The sequence below is a fragment of the Gorilla gorilla genome, chromosome 18 (assembly GCF_029281585.2).
Source record: "Gorilla gorilla gorilla isolate KB3781 chromosome 18, NHGRI_mGorGor1-v2.1_pri, whole genome shotgun sequence".
Lineage (NCBI taxonomy): Eukaryota > Metazoa > Chordata > Mammalia > Primates > Hominidae > Gorilla > Gorilla gorilla.
This window is the reverse complement of record NC_073242.2, coordinates 31560787-31576839: the sequence shown is the minus strand read 5'-3', so window position 1 is coordinate 31576839 and position 16053 is coordinate 31560787. Positions and strand designations below refer to the sequence as shown.

Genomic DNA, 16053 nt, shown 5'->3' with positions numbered 1-16053 from the left:
GCCTGGCCTTTTTTTTTTTGGGGGGGGGGGTAAGAGTAGACTTTGCCAGGCACAGTGGCTCACGCCTGTAATCCCAGCACTTTGGGAGGCCAAGGCGGGTGGAGCATTTGAGGTCAGGAGTTCGAGACCAGCCTGGCCAACATGGTGAAAACCTGTCACTACTAAAAATACAAAAATTAGATGGGTGTGGTGGTACACGCCTGTAATCCCTGCTACTCAGGAGGCTGAGGCAGGAGAATTGCTTGAACGCGGGAGGTGGAAGTTGCAGCAAGCCGAGATCATGCCACTGCATTCCAGCCTGGGCAGCAGAGTGAGACTCCATCTCAAAAAAAAAGAAAAGAAAAGAAAAAAAAAAGATGGTCTCACTCTGTTGCCTAGGCTGGAATGCAGTGGCAAAATCACGGCTCACTGTAGCCTCAACCTCCTGGGCTCACGCAATCCTCCCACCTCAGCCTCCTGAGTAGCTGGGACCACAGGTGCACACCACCACACCTGATTAATTTTTTTTTTTTTTTAAATTTCTAGAGACAAGGTCTCGCTATGTTGCCCAGGCTGGTCTTTAACTCCTGGGCTCAAGCAATCTGCCCACCTCGGCCTCCAAAATTGCTAGGATTACAGGTGTGAGCCACCGTGCCTGGCCTAAAACCGAGAAATTTTTGTTTGCTTGTTTGTTTGTTTTATTGAGATGGAATCTCGCACTGTTGCCCGGGCTGGAGTGCAGTGGCGTGATCTCGGCTCACTGCAAGCTCCGCCTCCCGAGTTCAAGTGATTCTCCTGCCTCAGCCTCCCCAGTAGCTGAGATTACAGGCGTGCACCACCACGCCTGGCTAATTTTTTGTATTTTTAGTAGAAACGGGGTTTCACCACGTTAGCCAGGCTGGTCTTGATCTCCTGACCTCGTGATCCGCCCGCCTCAGCCTCTCAAAGTGCTAGTATTACAGGCATGAGCCACCGTGCCCAGCCAAAATAAATACTTTCAAAAAGGCACTTGCTGAAAAGGAAAAAAAAAAAAAAAGCCTCAATACAACTGTTCCAAGAAGGTATTTATTTATTTACTTATTTTTAGAGACAAGGTCTTACCACATTGCCCAGGCTGAAGTAAAGTAGTGCAATCACCACTACACTTCAGCCTCGAACTCCTGGGCTCAACTGATTCTCCTGCTTCAGCCTCCAGAGCAGCTGGGACTACAGCATGTGCCACTTTCTGAAATTTTTTGAATAGACGGGGGTCTCACTACGTTGCCTAGGCTGGTCTCGAACTTCTGGACTCAAGTGATCCTCCTGCCTTGGCCTCCCAAAGTGCTGGGATTACAGGCATGAGCCACTGTGCCCAGCCTCCCAGTTGCTAAAATATTGAAATCCTTCTGTGCCTCTTGGTAATTAGCCAGTGGCCCAAGGAACTCCCCCAAACCCTCCCACCCTGGTTACCCTGGCCACTCCTTCAGGAAACCCCAGAAGGCCCCACATTCCAGCTGCTAAAGGGTCTACACCTGCATAACAATCACATCCCAAGGACTAGTATATACGAAACCTAGCCTAGTGCACATTTTTCATGTTTACTAAATGTTAGATGTTGTTATTATACCAAAGGCAACTTCAGGAACAATCAGACCAAAGCCTCAGAAGACAGACATTCCAGGGGACCCAGGTAGGTGTCATATGTCCTGCCTCCTCGTGGATACCAGACTAGTTGGTGGCAGTAGGGTCACAGAAAGCCCATGGCTGTGGTATTCAAAGCCAGGCTCCATCCCTGCCCTTCCTCACACCTGATGCTAGTCCACATTGCACACGAGTGCATGAGCACAGAGAATGGTGCCCCCTGCTGACCTCCCTGAAGAACTTTAGTGAGATTTGTGGAAAATCAGAAGCTTCTCCTTGAACCTTCTCTGCTGCCAGGGATGCTGGGGCACCAGGCAGGGTTGGGCTGGGATGGGACACAGCATCGTGTACTCGAAAAGTCTAGGCTGGGCTCGATGGCTCACACCTGTAATCCCAGCACTTTGGGAGGCTGAGGTGGGTGGATCACGTGAGGTCAGGAGTTTGAGAGCCGCCTGGCCAACACGGCGAAACCCTGTCTCTACTAAAAATACAAAAATTAGGCCAGGCACGGTGACTCACACCTGTAATCCCAGCACTTTGGGAGGCCGAGGCAGGCGGATCACTTGAGGTCAGGAGTTCGAGACCAGCTTGGCCAACATGGCAAAACCCCATCTCTACTAAAAATACAAAAATTAACCGGGCATGATGGTGGGTGCCTATAATCCCAGCTACTCAGGAGGCTGAGGCAGGAGAATCACTTGAACCTGGGAGGCTGAGGTTGCAGTGAGCCAAGATTGTGTCACTGCACTCCAGCCTGGGCGACAGAGCTACACTTTGTCTCAAAAATAAATAAATAAATAAAAAATAAATTAGCCGAGCATCTGAGCATGGTGATGGGCACCTGTGGTCCCAGCTGTTCAGGAGGCTGAGGCTGGAGAATTGCTTGAACCCAGGAGGCAGAGGATGCAGTAAGCTGAGATCACGCCATTGCACTCCAGCCTGAGCAACAGAGCAAGACTCCGTCTCAAAAAAAAAAAAGAAAGAAAGAAAAGTCTAAGACCAGGTGCGGGGGCTCATGCCTGTAATCCCAATGCTTTAGGAGGCTTGTTTGGGCCCAGGAGTTCAAGACCAGCCTGGGCAAAACAGGGAGACCCTGTCTCTAACTAAAAAAAAACAAAAAAAAAAAAAACAAAAAAAACAAGGCTGGGCATGGTGGCTCACGCTTGTAATCCCAGCACTTTGGGAGGCCAAGGCAGGCAGATCACGAGGTCAGGAGTTTGAGACCAGCCTGGCCAGTGTGGTGAAACTCCATCTCTACTAAAAATACAAAAATTAGCTGGGCATGGTGGCACACGCCTGTAATCCCAGCTACTCGGAAGGCTGAGGCAGGAGAATCACTTGAACCTGGGAGGCAGAGGTTGCAGTGAGCCGAGATTGTGCCACTGCACTCCAGCCTGGGTGACAGAGCAAGACTCCGTCTCAAAACAAAAACAAAAACAAAAAAAAAGTCCAAGTGGGGTCTTCCAACCAGAAAGAAGTAACGCCGGCCAGATATACCTACCTATCTTAAACAAGTAAAAACCCACCCAAAATCTTAGCCTTTCAGACACTGCACACCAGCAGCACAGGGCAGTGAGCACTGAGAAATGAGAAACCATGGAGATGAATCCTAGGACTGCCCGGTTTCCTGTCTGGAGAGAATTTCCAGGCAGTATCACACGAAAGGGACTCACAGGGTCCAGCAGTCTCCCCAAGTGGAAGAGATAGAGTCCGGATTTCAGAGAGGCCAAGGCAGGTGGGGTTCGCAAGGCAGAGTACTAAGGAATGCATGGAGAGCTCCAGCCATCTGCAGAGGGGCCACAGTCCAGCTAAGCACTGAGCGGCCCATGTGGGAGTCTGCAGAATGACCACCGGAAAAGAGCAGGCAGGACAATCCCAGGGATCAGACTGGGCAAGGCTAGCATGGGGTTCACCAACCAGAGTGGAAAGACCACCACGTGCTCCAGTGGCTCAATCGGTTAGCGCTTGGTACTTACACAGCAGTATATGTCTGGGTGATGCCAAGGTTGTGAGTTCGACCCTCACCTGGAGCATGTTTTCTTCCCATTGCGATTTCAGACATTTCATGGTAATGCATTTTTCCCTTCTCTTGGCTGGGCATGGTGGCTCACACCTGTAATCCCATCACTTTGGGAGGCCAAGGCAGGTGATCACAAGGTCAGGAGTTCGAGACCAGCCTGTCCAATGTGGCAAAACCCTGTCTCTACTGAAAATACAAAAAAAAAAAAAATTAGCCAGGTGTGGTGGTACACACCTGTAGTCCCAGCTACTTGAGAGACTGAGGCAGGAGAATGGCTTGAACACAGGAGGCAGAGGTTGCAGTGAGCTGAGATCATGCCACTGCACTCCAGCCTGGGCAACAGAGTGAGACTCTGTCTCAAAAAAAAAAAAAAAAAAAAAAAAAGACCACCAAGCATAGAGGCATCCTGTAGAGGACTCGGAAGCAGGCTGCTCAGTTTTTGGGGCCAAATTAACCAGACTAGGGGCAATTCTGGTCATGACTAACAAAGGTGAAAAGAAAGCCTTTAGGCCAGGCGTGGGGTGCACGCCTGTAATCCCAGCAGTTTGGGAGGCCAAGGCAGGAGGATCGCTTGAGGCCAGGAGTTTGAGACCAGCCTGGGCAACATAGTGAGACCCTGTCTCCACACACACACACACACACACACACAGAAGTAATTATGTTTTAGAAAAACAAATAAAGACCTATAGCAATCTGAGAGGCATATATATATGCTTGAAAACTGCTCACCTCTGAGTGAGAACAGTGGGGGTCTGTGGTATTCTTGCCAGGACGGCTCCCCCTCTCCCCATTCCCAGCTGGGTAGCTGCAGAGGTTCTGCCACGGTGGGCACACCTTAAGGCCTGGCAGCTTTACTGCCGAAGGGAGCTCATTTGATTGGGAGAAGCAGACGATACCCATGCCCAGCAATGTTAGTGCAAGTGAAAATCTTAGTGGCAAGCGAGTAGGAACCTGATGTATTTGCAATTGGGGCACACATATTAGTTCCATTTGCAGCAGAAAGCAGAGACAGCCCAAGCTACCCATACGCTCTAGGCTGATCCTAAGGCTGCAAGCACAGAAAAGATCCCAAAGGGCCAGGCCTGGCAGACTGAAAAACAGCCTGAACTTTGTGTTCTCCCACCTACACCCAGATCCACTGGCAGAGGACAAAACTCTCCTTGGCTCAAAGTGACTGAGCCCAGCCTCTATCTGGCTGACCTAAGGCTACACAGACACAGGGGTATTCCTAGGAATTCAAACTTGAAAACAAAAACAAGAATTTTTAAAAATAAGGCAGAGACACCAGTGGCCACACACCATGGCAAATTATAAAACAAACACAAAGCAATGACAACAACCGCCTTTGGGGGGCATTAGAATCCAGTTCAAACGCAAGGGGGAAAAAGTAAGCAGTGGAAAGTCTCTGACCATCCCCAGATGTTGCATATAGCAAGACAAAGACTGAGCAGCTGTTAACACATTCATGGCCAGATGCGGTGACTCACACCTGTAATCCCAGCACTTTGGGAGGCTGAGGCGGGCGGATCACTAGGTCATGAGATCGAGACCACCCTGGCTAACGTGGTGAAACCCTGTCTCTACTAAAAATACAAAAAATTAGTCGGGTGTGGTGGCGGGCGCCTGTAGTCCCAGCTACTCAGGAGGCTGAAGCAGGAGAATGGCATGAATCCGGGAGGCGGAGCTTGCAGTGAGCCAAGATCATGCCACTGCACTCCAGCCTGGGCGACAGAGCAAGACTCTGTCTCAAAAAAAAAAAAAAAAATTAGCTGGGCGTGGTGGCACATGCCTGTAATTCCAGCTACTCGGGAGGCTAAGGCAGGAGATCTGCTTGAACTGAGAGGCAGAGGCTGCAGCGAACTGAGATACTGCCACTTCACACCAGCCTGGGTAACAGAGTGTGACTCCGTCTCAAAAATAAAAATAAAAATAGCCAGGCACGGTGGCTCACACCTGTAATTCCAGCACTTTGGGAGGCCGAGGCAGGCGGATCATGAGGTCAGGAGATCGAGACCATCCTGGCTAACACAGTGAAACCCCATCTCTACTAAAAATACAAAAAAATTAGCCAGGCGTGGCAGTGGGTGCCTGTAGTCCCAGCTACTTGGGAGGCTGAGGCAGGAGAATGGCGTGAACCCAGGAGGCGGAGCTTGAGGTGAGCCGAGATCACACCACCGCACTCCAGCCTGGGCAACAGAGTGAGACTCTGTCTCAAAAAGAAAAAAAAATCCACCTCCTCCAGCGTCAATGTTTAAAAGTACCTACCTCTTCAGCACACAGGGATCAAAGGGGAAGAAGGTGTCCAGTGGGTTTGTGCAGGTCTGCACTGAGTCTCCTCCAGTGGTACTCCTAATGACTGGCAGCATCTGGCGATTGTTCCTCTCAATGATGGTGTAGCAGAAGACGAGCTGGTACTTACTGTGGAACAAAAAAACAACACAGACAGAGGCATTAACATGCTGGAGTGACTGCGGATGTGAGCTGCATGTGACAACTGTACCTACCACAGAGAAATTGCTGAATATAACAAGTGTTAGTAAAAATAACAATATAAAGCAGAAAGTAACACTTTTAGGGTACCGTTCTATGGGTCTTCTATCTGCAAGTTTGCTAAGGAGAAAGAAAACGTGGCTATCACTCAGAATGTGAAACTGGGCTTATATTTTAATGAGTAATAGATATTATTCATTAAAAATAAATGTTTGCAAGGCAAAACTCTTAGATTACATAACTACAGGTGTCTTTATTTTTACTGTTTGCAAAAGAATTAGAAGGTTGGTGGAAAAGGGATTCAGGAGTTACTCAGGAGGAAATAGTGGTTGGTGAAGAGACTTGCTGAAGAAGCACTGAAGAAGAAATAAGCCTTTACTGAAGGAGGGACACGGGGTTGACTAAGTCATGACCTCAAAAACAGGCACAGAAAGGACTAGGCATGCCGAGTGAGAACAGTTAAATGCATAGAAGAAAACATAAAATAAAGACAATTATGTTTTTAATTTTTCCAGTAGTTGTCTCTAAATGATTGAGCAACTTGAAAAATTATTTATTGGACAGCTTCTCCAAGATGAGGACTTAGATCTCACTTCTCTCACTCTCCATCTCAGGTTCTCAGGTCACCATGGCAACTTCAAGCCACATACTTTGATTTCTGTCCTGTTAGCCAAGGCTCACAGCACTTGACCCCTCCTCCTGGTGGAGGACACATCAGCAAAACCACACTGGAGGGTGGTTTGCACTATCAGGTAAAGTTGAAGATCTACATCTCCTACAACCCCACAGCTGACCGCACTTCCGGGTGTGTGACAAGGAAGCGTGTGCCCACACACAAGAATGTTCCTGAGCATTAAAACACTAACACAGCCGGCTGGGCACGGTGGCTCACACCTGTAATCCCAGCACTTTGGGAGGTTGAGGCAGGTGGTTCACTTGAGCTCAGGAGTTTGAGACCAGCCTGGTCAACATGATGAAATCCCGTCTCTACTAAAAATACAAAAATTAGCTGGGTGTGGTGGCAGGCGCCTGTAGTCCCAGCTATTCGGGAGGCTGAGGCAGGAGAACTGCATGAGCCTGGGAGGTGGTGGTTGTAGTGAGCTAAGATCACGCCACTGCACTCCAGCCTGGGTGACAGAGCAAGACCTTGTCTCAAAAAAAAAAAAAAAAAAAAAAAAAAAAAAAGACAAAAACTAACAGATGAAATCCCAACAAAGACTCAATAAAAAAGATTCCCAGAACATAACACAGCAGTTAAAATCAAAATAAAGCTTTGTGTCAATATGGTTCAATCTCAAAAGCATCAAGCAGGCAAAAGCAACAGCTACAGAATGGTACACGCCTTTATTTACCATATCTGTACCTAGGCAGAGACTTTTATTTCAATCCCCTGCTCTTAGCCTCACATCGCATCACACTCTGTCCCTCCAACGCGCATGCCAACCCCGAATCGAGAGCCCCTGGACCAGATGGTTCACAAATGCAGTCCTCTGTCCCCACCCCGAGAACATACCAGGGGCAGCGGCCTCTGCTTTGCTTCATCCATCCTCACTCTTCGAGCTGCTCACCATCTTAACCAACGTGCTGAAGCCTCCACCCACTCACCGCCGTTGCTTATTGGTCTCTTTATGCCTTTTCCTAATCCTTTACTATCACTGAGACTCAGAAGAGAGGACACCTTGAACCAGACGCCTAGCAAAGGAGAACTAAAGAGGCTGACGGAGCTCAGCAAGCTGCTGGCTCTTATCTGTTGAAGACTTTAAGCTATGATCCGGCCTAAATATCCTCATTGAATATTCAATTCTCCAATTCGCTTTCTCCATAAAGCAGAATAACTTAGTGAAAGCTTACAAAGGAGCCAGATTACATTTAAATCTGTGCTGCCAGTCTAGCTCTATGACTTTAGGCAAGTGATTTCACCTCTCTGTACCTCCACCTCCCTGTTGATAAACAGGGTTTCATCCTAGAGAGTTGTTTGAGGATCAAATGAGTTCTATGTAAAGTGCTTAGAACTGCCTGGCACAGAGGAAAGGCTATGGATTAGCCATAGCTACCAGACCTGAGAGAACAGAACTCTCTAAACCAATCTCTTACAGGTCAACATTTGCCTCATGTCCAGTTTATTTCTATTACTATTACAGGAGTCACTCTAATAAGCATCTATGGCTTTGCCCCTCTCAGCTTACTGGTTGCCATACTTATTTCAAAGTGCTGCCCTTTGGATAAGAAGTAGTAGTAATTTCCAATGCCATCAAAGTATAAAAACAATAGCTGTATCACAGTATTTCCTGCAAGGACTGGAAATACTGTTTTGTTTGTTTAAGAGACAGGGTCTCATTCTGGAGCCCAGACTGGAGTGCAGTGGTACAATCAGGGCTCACTGCATCCTTGACCTCCTGGGCTCAAGTGATCCTCCTGCCTCAGCCTCCTGAGTAGTTGGGACTACAGGCACAGGCAACCACACCCAGCTAATTTTTAAAATTTTTTTGTAGAGATACGGTCTCACTATGTTGCTCAGGCTAGTCTTTTAACTCCTGGCCTCAAGCAATCCTCCCACCTCAGCCTCCCAAAATGCTGAGATTACAGGCGTCAGCCACCACGCCTGGCCTTTTATAATGTTACTAATTTCATAGAAATTTAACAGACTCTTACAATACTAGATAAACATAAATAAAAATATTTTAAATAACTCCCATCAAGAAAGCGTAAATAACTTACTTTGTGATTGCAGCAAAAAAGTTAACCACTGAGGGCAGGCAAATCTTCAGGAGATTTAGCTGGCTCATCACTATCCGCTCAAAATTCAGACTCTGAAGATACTGCAAACCTTTGGTTAAAAAAAAAAAAAAAGATTTTTTTAAAGGTACAAATAAGTGAAAAGTGTAAGATATCTTTAAAAGCACAAATTATCACACATTTAAAAAAAACTTTAAAAAATTATTTGCAGAAATGCTTTAAATAAAGGTCCATGCAGATAGTCACACAGTATATGGCCCAGAAGAGTATCACTAGGCTAACCACATTCATTGGTCACCAAGGCAGCTTCTCTAAAGAAAACTTAGGAAGTAGCAGGCTGTAAGATTCCACGACAACGTGAAGTTCATACGTTTGTAAGCTCAGTGTATGCTGAGATAATACAGAGGGAGAAAAAGACCTTGTGATTTGGTTTCAGCTAACAATCACGACAGGCAACAAAACAAAACAGCAATTTGATTCTAGCTTGCATGTCTTGTTAGTGAAGCTGAGTGCTGTTTTCAGGTGCACAGTAGTCATCTGTAGTTTTTTTTCTAAACAAGAAAACTCCAAATTTGCCTTCTACCTCAACGGATGGCAAATTTAGACAGAAGCCACTTTCTTAGACTTAATGAATACAATTCTTTCCTACATGAGTAAAATAAAGACATCACATTTATTTTAAGAGGCAAGCTGACCAACTTGTACTTAAGTATATTTTCTTGGGAATTTCTTTGATGCATATTTCAATAAAAATTACCTAAATGGGATGTCACTGCTTACAAAAACAAGATATTTAATTCAGATTCCTGGCATTAATTTATACAAAGAAAAGCAGAGCTTGTATTTACTTACCTTGTGATAAAACCTCATCCTACTAGTTCATACAACATCTTTTAGAAGCATGTAGGATGTAGGTAAACATATATAATGCAACACGTACAACTTTCAGTTTAGAGCTGTGGCTGTTAACCTAAGGATACTGCAACCCCCACAGAGGACACCTGGCAGTGTCTGGAGACACTTTTAGTTGTCACAGCTGGGGGTGGTCAGGGACTGCTGTTGGCAGCTAGTAGGTGGAGGCTGTTAAACATCCTACAGTGCAGAGGACAGCCCCCTACGATGAAGGATGATGCAGCCCAAATGGCAATCATGCAGGGTTGACAGACCCTGGTTTAGAGGAAGTGACCCACAAAACCATATGAATTATTCATAAACATAAACAGAACAATTTACAATGACTTATAAACACTGTTCTTGGAGACTCTCTTCAACTAAAATACACTAATCTAATAAGTTTCAACTGACAGATTTGAATTATAAGTAACTCTTAGAAATTAGCAAAACAATACTGGTCAATTAAGTCTCAAGGCTTCAGGCAGAGTTTCATCTATATAAACTCAAACTTTAGGGTCAGCTGAACCTGGCTTCAGTTTTCTAATCCTGCCAGTAACCATGTGATCTTGGGAAAATGACTTTCCTGTGCTTTGGTGCTGTCTGTAAAGGGAGAATACCTGCCATTTACTGGGCTGTTACAAGGACAACAAAGAGAAGGTGCATCCAACTGAAGCTTTGTACAGGGCGCTGGCACAGCCCAGGGCTCAGCCTCACCTCTGGAGATATCTTCACATTTCAAACCTTCAAAGGCAGAAACCTCTTTCTTAACCTCAAAGCTATCTTAAGGGGTTTGTAGGGTTCTCAAGCTCAAATCTATCTTAAGGGGTTTGTAGGGGCCTATGAGCTGCTTGAAATTATTATTAAAAGTTTGAGTGTACATGCAGTTTTCTGAATCCAGTTTTTATAAAAATCTCAAAAAAGTAATGAATCACCATTCTGAAGGGTGACAAGAACACAAGGAAAATCCAGTCCAGCACTCCCACAACACTGACCTTCTTTCAGGTTTCGCCTCAAAAGCTGCTTGTGTCTAAAAACAAAGGTGTAGAACACAGCTTGGCAGGCTGAGTAAAATGGTCCATGGAGAGCAACATCGCAGAATGCCTTTGTTCCCGAATCCTGGTTATTAAGGTATATGTGCAGCCAGTTAACCAAAAGATCTAGGCATGATTTTACAGTACTAGAGAAAAGAAAAATTCAAGTCAACTTTACACTTCATAAAAAACCCAGAATAACATAAAAACACACAACTGCCTTTCATTACAAACCATGCTAAGTAAGTTCATAGGTTTCTTTAAATAATACCCATGGGTACAGAGGAAAAGCAAAGAAAGGAAGGATAAGGATGGGTGCGTAGGAAGACAAACTTCCAATTACAAGGCAGAGTAGCTCTGACCTTCTAGGAACAGGTGAGCCCCTAAGAACGTCCCAAGGGATGGAAAGCAGGTTCTCCTAACCATCTCAAAGGCACCCCTCTTAGGGTGATTGGCCAAATAGGACATGTTCACCAACACCTCTCAAGAGAAAGACAGTCTGGTGGACTTCAGTATTCCCTGATGCATCCAGTCAAGTCCTATGGTGAATAATTTTGTTCTTGGGGAAGGGTTTCAACAGCATCCTTGTCCAAAGATATCTTCATGGGCCACTGAAAGAAACTGGCCTCCTAGATAGGTCTATTACCTTTAAAAGGGTTTTTCTTCAGCTTTAACAGATACAATAGATTTGGAATGCAAATGAAAACATGACAAACCTACAAAAAGAATCAAAACAGTATACAACACTGTCCTCTATCCACAAAACAAATGGATCTTTAAGTGCAACCACACAAAAGAGATGACAAAAGCCTTACATACAGGGTTTTATATATAAAAAAGGAGACACTTTATTCTAAAATCACCACTTAGAAATATAAACATCTTGCACAGAGTAGGAATTTTATTCACTTTAAAAACATGCCAAAAACATATGGGAGATATTTCTGACTTGAGACAATGCTATACTCTTTTTAAAGCATGATATTAAAAAGTATTCAGAAAATTAGGCTACTTACATAAGAGGAATAAATTTAGCTCTTGCCAAAAAGCTTCCAATATAATTTCCAGCAGCCTGCCTGATGATGGCAGGATTACTTGGATCCTGCAATTTTTTCCAAAGATGTTCCAAAAATGCCTCTGCGAATCCCTATAAAAAGAGAGGGCGTCGATGTGATATTTTATAATGCCTAAGATAATCTGGCTATCAAAATCCCAAGATTTTTACTTCACCAATGTAGGGAAAAGTTCTACTATCTCATAACTATCTCATGGGCTTCATTTTTAAAACACGTTGAGAGAATATCATTAAAAACAAAAGGCACCTCGGGTGTTAAATAATCCAATGGATCCCAAACCTAGCTAAGCATCACAATCAACCCGGGGCCAGGCACAGTGGCTCACGCCTGTAATCCCAGCACTTTGGGAGGCCGAGGCGGGTGGCTCACCCAAGGTCAGGAGCTCGAGACCAGACTGGTCAACATGGAGAAACCCTGTCTCTACTAAAAATACAAAAATTAGCCAGGCGTGGTGGCAGGTGCCTGTAATCCCAGCTACTTGGGAGGCTGAGGCAGGAGAATCGCTTGAACCCAGGAGGCAGAGGTTGCAGTGAGCTGAGATCATGCCACTACACTCCAGCCTGGGTGACAGAGTGAGACTCCATCTCAAAAAACAAACAAACAAAAAACAACAAAAAATTCAACCTGGGAGGTACAAATTCAATAGGTTTGTGACGGGGCTTTGGAATCCACATATTATAAAAACTCTTCAAGTGATTCCAATGTCAGCCAGAACTGGTGACCAACAACAATTCACATCCCATGGAGCTCCACATGGGCACTCCTGTGAGTGCAAAGCACCTTCTGGTCTCTGGACACATTGAACTCAACCATGAACAGAAATACGGACTAACGTACAGCTGGTATTTGAGTTAATTATGCCAATCATGGAAAAAAACAGACACAGCTTCTCACCAAAGGGTGTAACTTCCAACTTCTCCTAAATAGCGCTGTTCTAAAGCTAGGCACGCCCATGAGGGCAGACTGAATTCAACCTTCTTTCCCATGACCAACACTCTCCTGACCTCTAGGAAGCCACAAAATCGTTGCAGAGAAGGAAAAGCCTTCTATATTGTTTCCCCAACCAAAAAAAAAAAAAAAAAGAAGAAGAAGAAAAGACAAAGCCTAAAGTTTTTAAAATTCTAGATTAATAAGTTGGTTTGGGCTAGTTTCAACTCAACCCTTGGAAAGAACAAAGGAAATACTGTTAATTACCCCATATGAGATTTTAATAGAGAAAGGCTTAAGGGAAGAGCACCACCTAGTGACCAAAAGGCAGGATGACATTTTCGGAGCACCTAGCTGGGCTGGCAGGCAGCAATCTGTTTTCTCTCCAAGTGTACTGAGAAGGGAACGTGGGCCAGGCACAGTTGTTCACACCTGTAATCCCAACGCTTTGCGGTGCAGGAGGCAGGCAGATCACTTGCGGTCAGGAGTTCAAGACCAGTCTGGCCAACATGGCGAAACCCCGCCTCTTCTAAAAACACAAAAATTAGCCAGGCATGGTAACCTGTGGTCCCAGCTACTTGTAAGAAGTAATGCTATAAAGTGTACAAGTGGTAAAATGCAGAAATCAAACAGGTATGCTTTTCTATTAGCCACGCCCTCACAGACAGCATCTGGCTTACAAAAACAAACACTGAAAGTTACAAGAACAAAAGTGAAACATACTTCACCAAACCCAAATTCAAAGCCTTGGAAATAGACCAATTATGCTAAGTGCTAAATGACATGGCAGCAAATTACTCATATAAGGAATCGTTTTCAAGTTTGCTAAACTATTTTAATTCTTTCAATCTAAAGCCTTAACAAAGATGAGCAGCACTAGCTGTTTCCACCCTTTGATTATGATAAACTTCATCTCCACTTTCATTAATAAACTGCTAACCATATTAAACAATCCTTCCATGGAATCTGTCCCACCACAAGTTTGATTTGCTGTTTCTTCAGCATCTTCAATACCCTGCCGGGATGCATTCACCTACAACAAAGGGGGGAAAAAAAAGAATAAAAGGATTTAAAAAATACAACTATGTTATTTTGGGATGGAAATTCATCTGATATACACATGTTCAAGGTGTCCAGATTAGTGCCTTATATCACACCCCAACACAATACACAATTATGGTGCAAGCCTGTAAACTGACCTAGGTCATGAAGGAATTTAAATATAATAAACCAAGCCCCTTTCACTACATACTTATATAAAATCGACAACTATCACATGATGCTCTATGTCAGGTAGCCTCAACAAATTCAACATTTATTCTAGCTCTGATATAGTCTGGCTCTGTGTCCCCACCCAAATCTCATTTTTTTTTTTTTTTTTTTTTGAGGCAGAGTTTTGCTCTTGTTGCCCAGGCTGGAATACAATGGCAAGATCTTGGCTCACCGCAAACTCCACCCCTCAGGTTCAAGAGATTCTCCTGCCTCAGCCTCCCGAGTAGCTGGGATTACAGGCATGTGCCACTGTGCCCAGCTAATTTTGTATTTTTAGTAGAGATGGGGTTACTCCATGTTAGTCAGGCTGGTCTCGAACTCCTGATCTCAGTAATCCACCGGCCTCAGCTTCCCAAAGTGCTGGAATTACAGGCGTGAGCCACCACGCCTGGCCCCAAATCTCATCTTGAATTGTACTCCTGTAAGTCCCACATGTTGTTGGGGGGGGAATGGTGGGAGATAATTTGAATCATAGGGTAGGTTTCTCCCATACTGTTCTCGTGATAGTGAATAAGTCTCACGAGATCTGATGGTTTTATCAGGGGTTTCCACTTTTACATCTTCCTCATTTTCTCTTGCCGCCACCATGTAAGAAGTGCCTTTCACCTCCCGCCATGATTCTGAGGGCTCCCCAGCCATGTGGAACTGTAAGTCCAATTAAACCTCTTTTTTGGCCAGGTGCAGTGGCTCACGCCTGTAATCCCAGCACTTTGGGAGGCCGAGGTGGACGGATCATGAGGTCAGGAGATTGAGACCATCCTGGCTAACACAGTGAAACCCCATCTCTACTAAAAATACAAAAAATTAGCCGGGCATGGTGGCACGTGCCTGTAATCCCAGCTAATCAGGAGGCTGAGGCAGGAGAACTGCTTGAACCCGGGAGGTGGAGGTTGCAGTGAGCCGAGTTCGCACCACTGCACTCCAGCCTGGGCAACAGAGCGAGACACCATCTCAAACAAACAGACAAAAACATCTCTTTTTCTTCCCAGGCTCAGCTATGTCTTTATCAGCAGTGTGAAAATGGACTAATACAATCTCTATGCACAAGACACTCACAGACACATTGTGTAATAAACGTATCGTCAATCAATTGAGCAGAAAAATGATGAACTGCAAGCCAAATGTGCATGATGCAATATTTATTTTGGTATATCACCATTCAAATATCTTAACATACCACTCAAACCATGCCATTTTTTATTATCTATGCTTGACCTTCTTTGTAAACATTCTAAAATGTTCCTTAAGTATATACCAGAGAAAGACTACAAAGAGTACATATACAGTTGGCCAGAGAGGTGCAACTCCAAGTGAGCACTGCACCAGTGAGCCCAAGCTCCAGCTCTTCTGAGACCTTGTTCCATCTTCCTGCTTTCCTATAGCATCAATGTTTTCCTCCACCAAAGCTCCTCTCCCCTCAGTCCACAAACCTGCTCACGTCTCCCCACCCCTAAACCACGCCTCTTAGCCCTGCTCCATCCCCTCCTTCCACCACAACCCTGCACCAAGGTCTCTAACAGCCCCAATTCTGCTTCCCCACCATCCACATCCTCTCCCGAAATGCAGTTTCTGCGTCTTCACTGACATGGTCCTCCAGAAAGCAACAAAGACTACCTTCTAACCACTAAATCCAAGGACTGTTGCTCTTTTCATCTTTCTAAAAAATGACAGCAGTATCTGATGCTGCTGACCAAACTCCTCCTTCTGGCGGATTCTTCCTGAGCATCCAGACTCTTGGTTTTCCCCATACTTCTGATCACCCTTCTCCTCCCCTGTCCTAAACTGCATCTTTCCAAAGGTTTATGCTCAGGTCCCCATCTGCAGCCACGACTGCCTGTGAGTATTCTCTGGTAGGCTGCCCACCAGCAACTGAACCTGGCCAAGATGGAACTACTCTTCCAACTGCCTCCTCTTCATATTTTTTTTCTTTTTTTTTTTTTCTTTTTTTTTGAGACAGAGTCTTGCTCTGTCACCCAGGCTGGAGCGGAGTGGCACAATCTGGGCTCAC

At 45.1% G+C, this 16053-nt stretch overlaps 1 protein-coding gene and 1 non-coding gene across 6 annotated transcripts in view; one reads left to right on the top strand and one right to left on the bottom strand.

Moving 5' to 3' along the window:
• Nucleotides 1-30: 30 nt before the first annotated feature.
• The window catches only part of LOC101142371 (RNA polymerase I-specific transcription initiation factor RRN3), a 31477-nt gene continuing 15454 nt past the window's right edge, over nt 31-16053 (bottom strand). For 2 of the 5 annotated variants that reach the window (XM_063699607.1, XM_063699608.1), the window contains exons 10-15: nt 13714-13806; nt 11787-11917; nt 10732-10916; nt 8828-8936; nt 5885-6037; nt 31-3805 (exon numbers count right to left, since the gene is read on the bottom strand). In XM_063699607.1, the coding sequence (XP_063555677.1) occupies nt 3724-3805; nt 5885-6037; nt 8828-8936; nt 10732-10916; nt 11787-11917; nt 13714-13806 (753 nt within the window). In that variant the 3' untranslated portion in view covers nt 31-3723. The other 3 variants (XR_010131348.1, XR_010131347.1, XM_055365747.2) reach the window with 3 other exon arrangements.
• On the top strand, nt 3539-3632 carry TRNAV-UAC (transfer RNA valine (anticodon UAC)). The gene is made up of 2 exons: nt 3539-3576; nt 3597-3632. It is a non-coding gene; the product is annotated as a tRNA-Val (tRNA).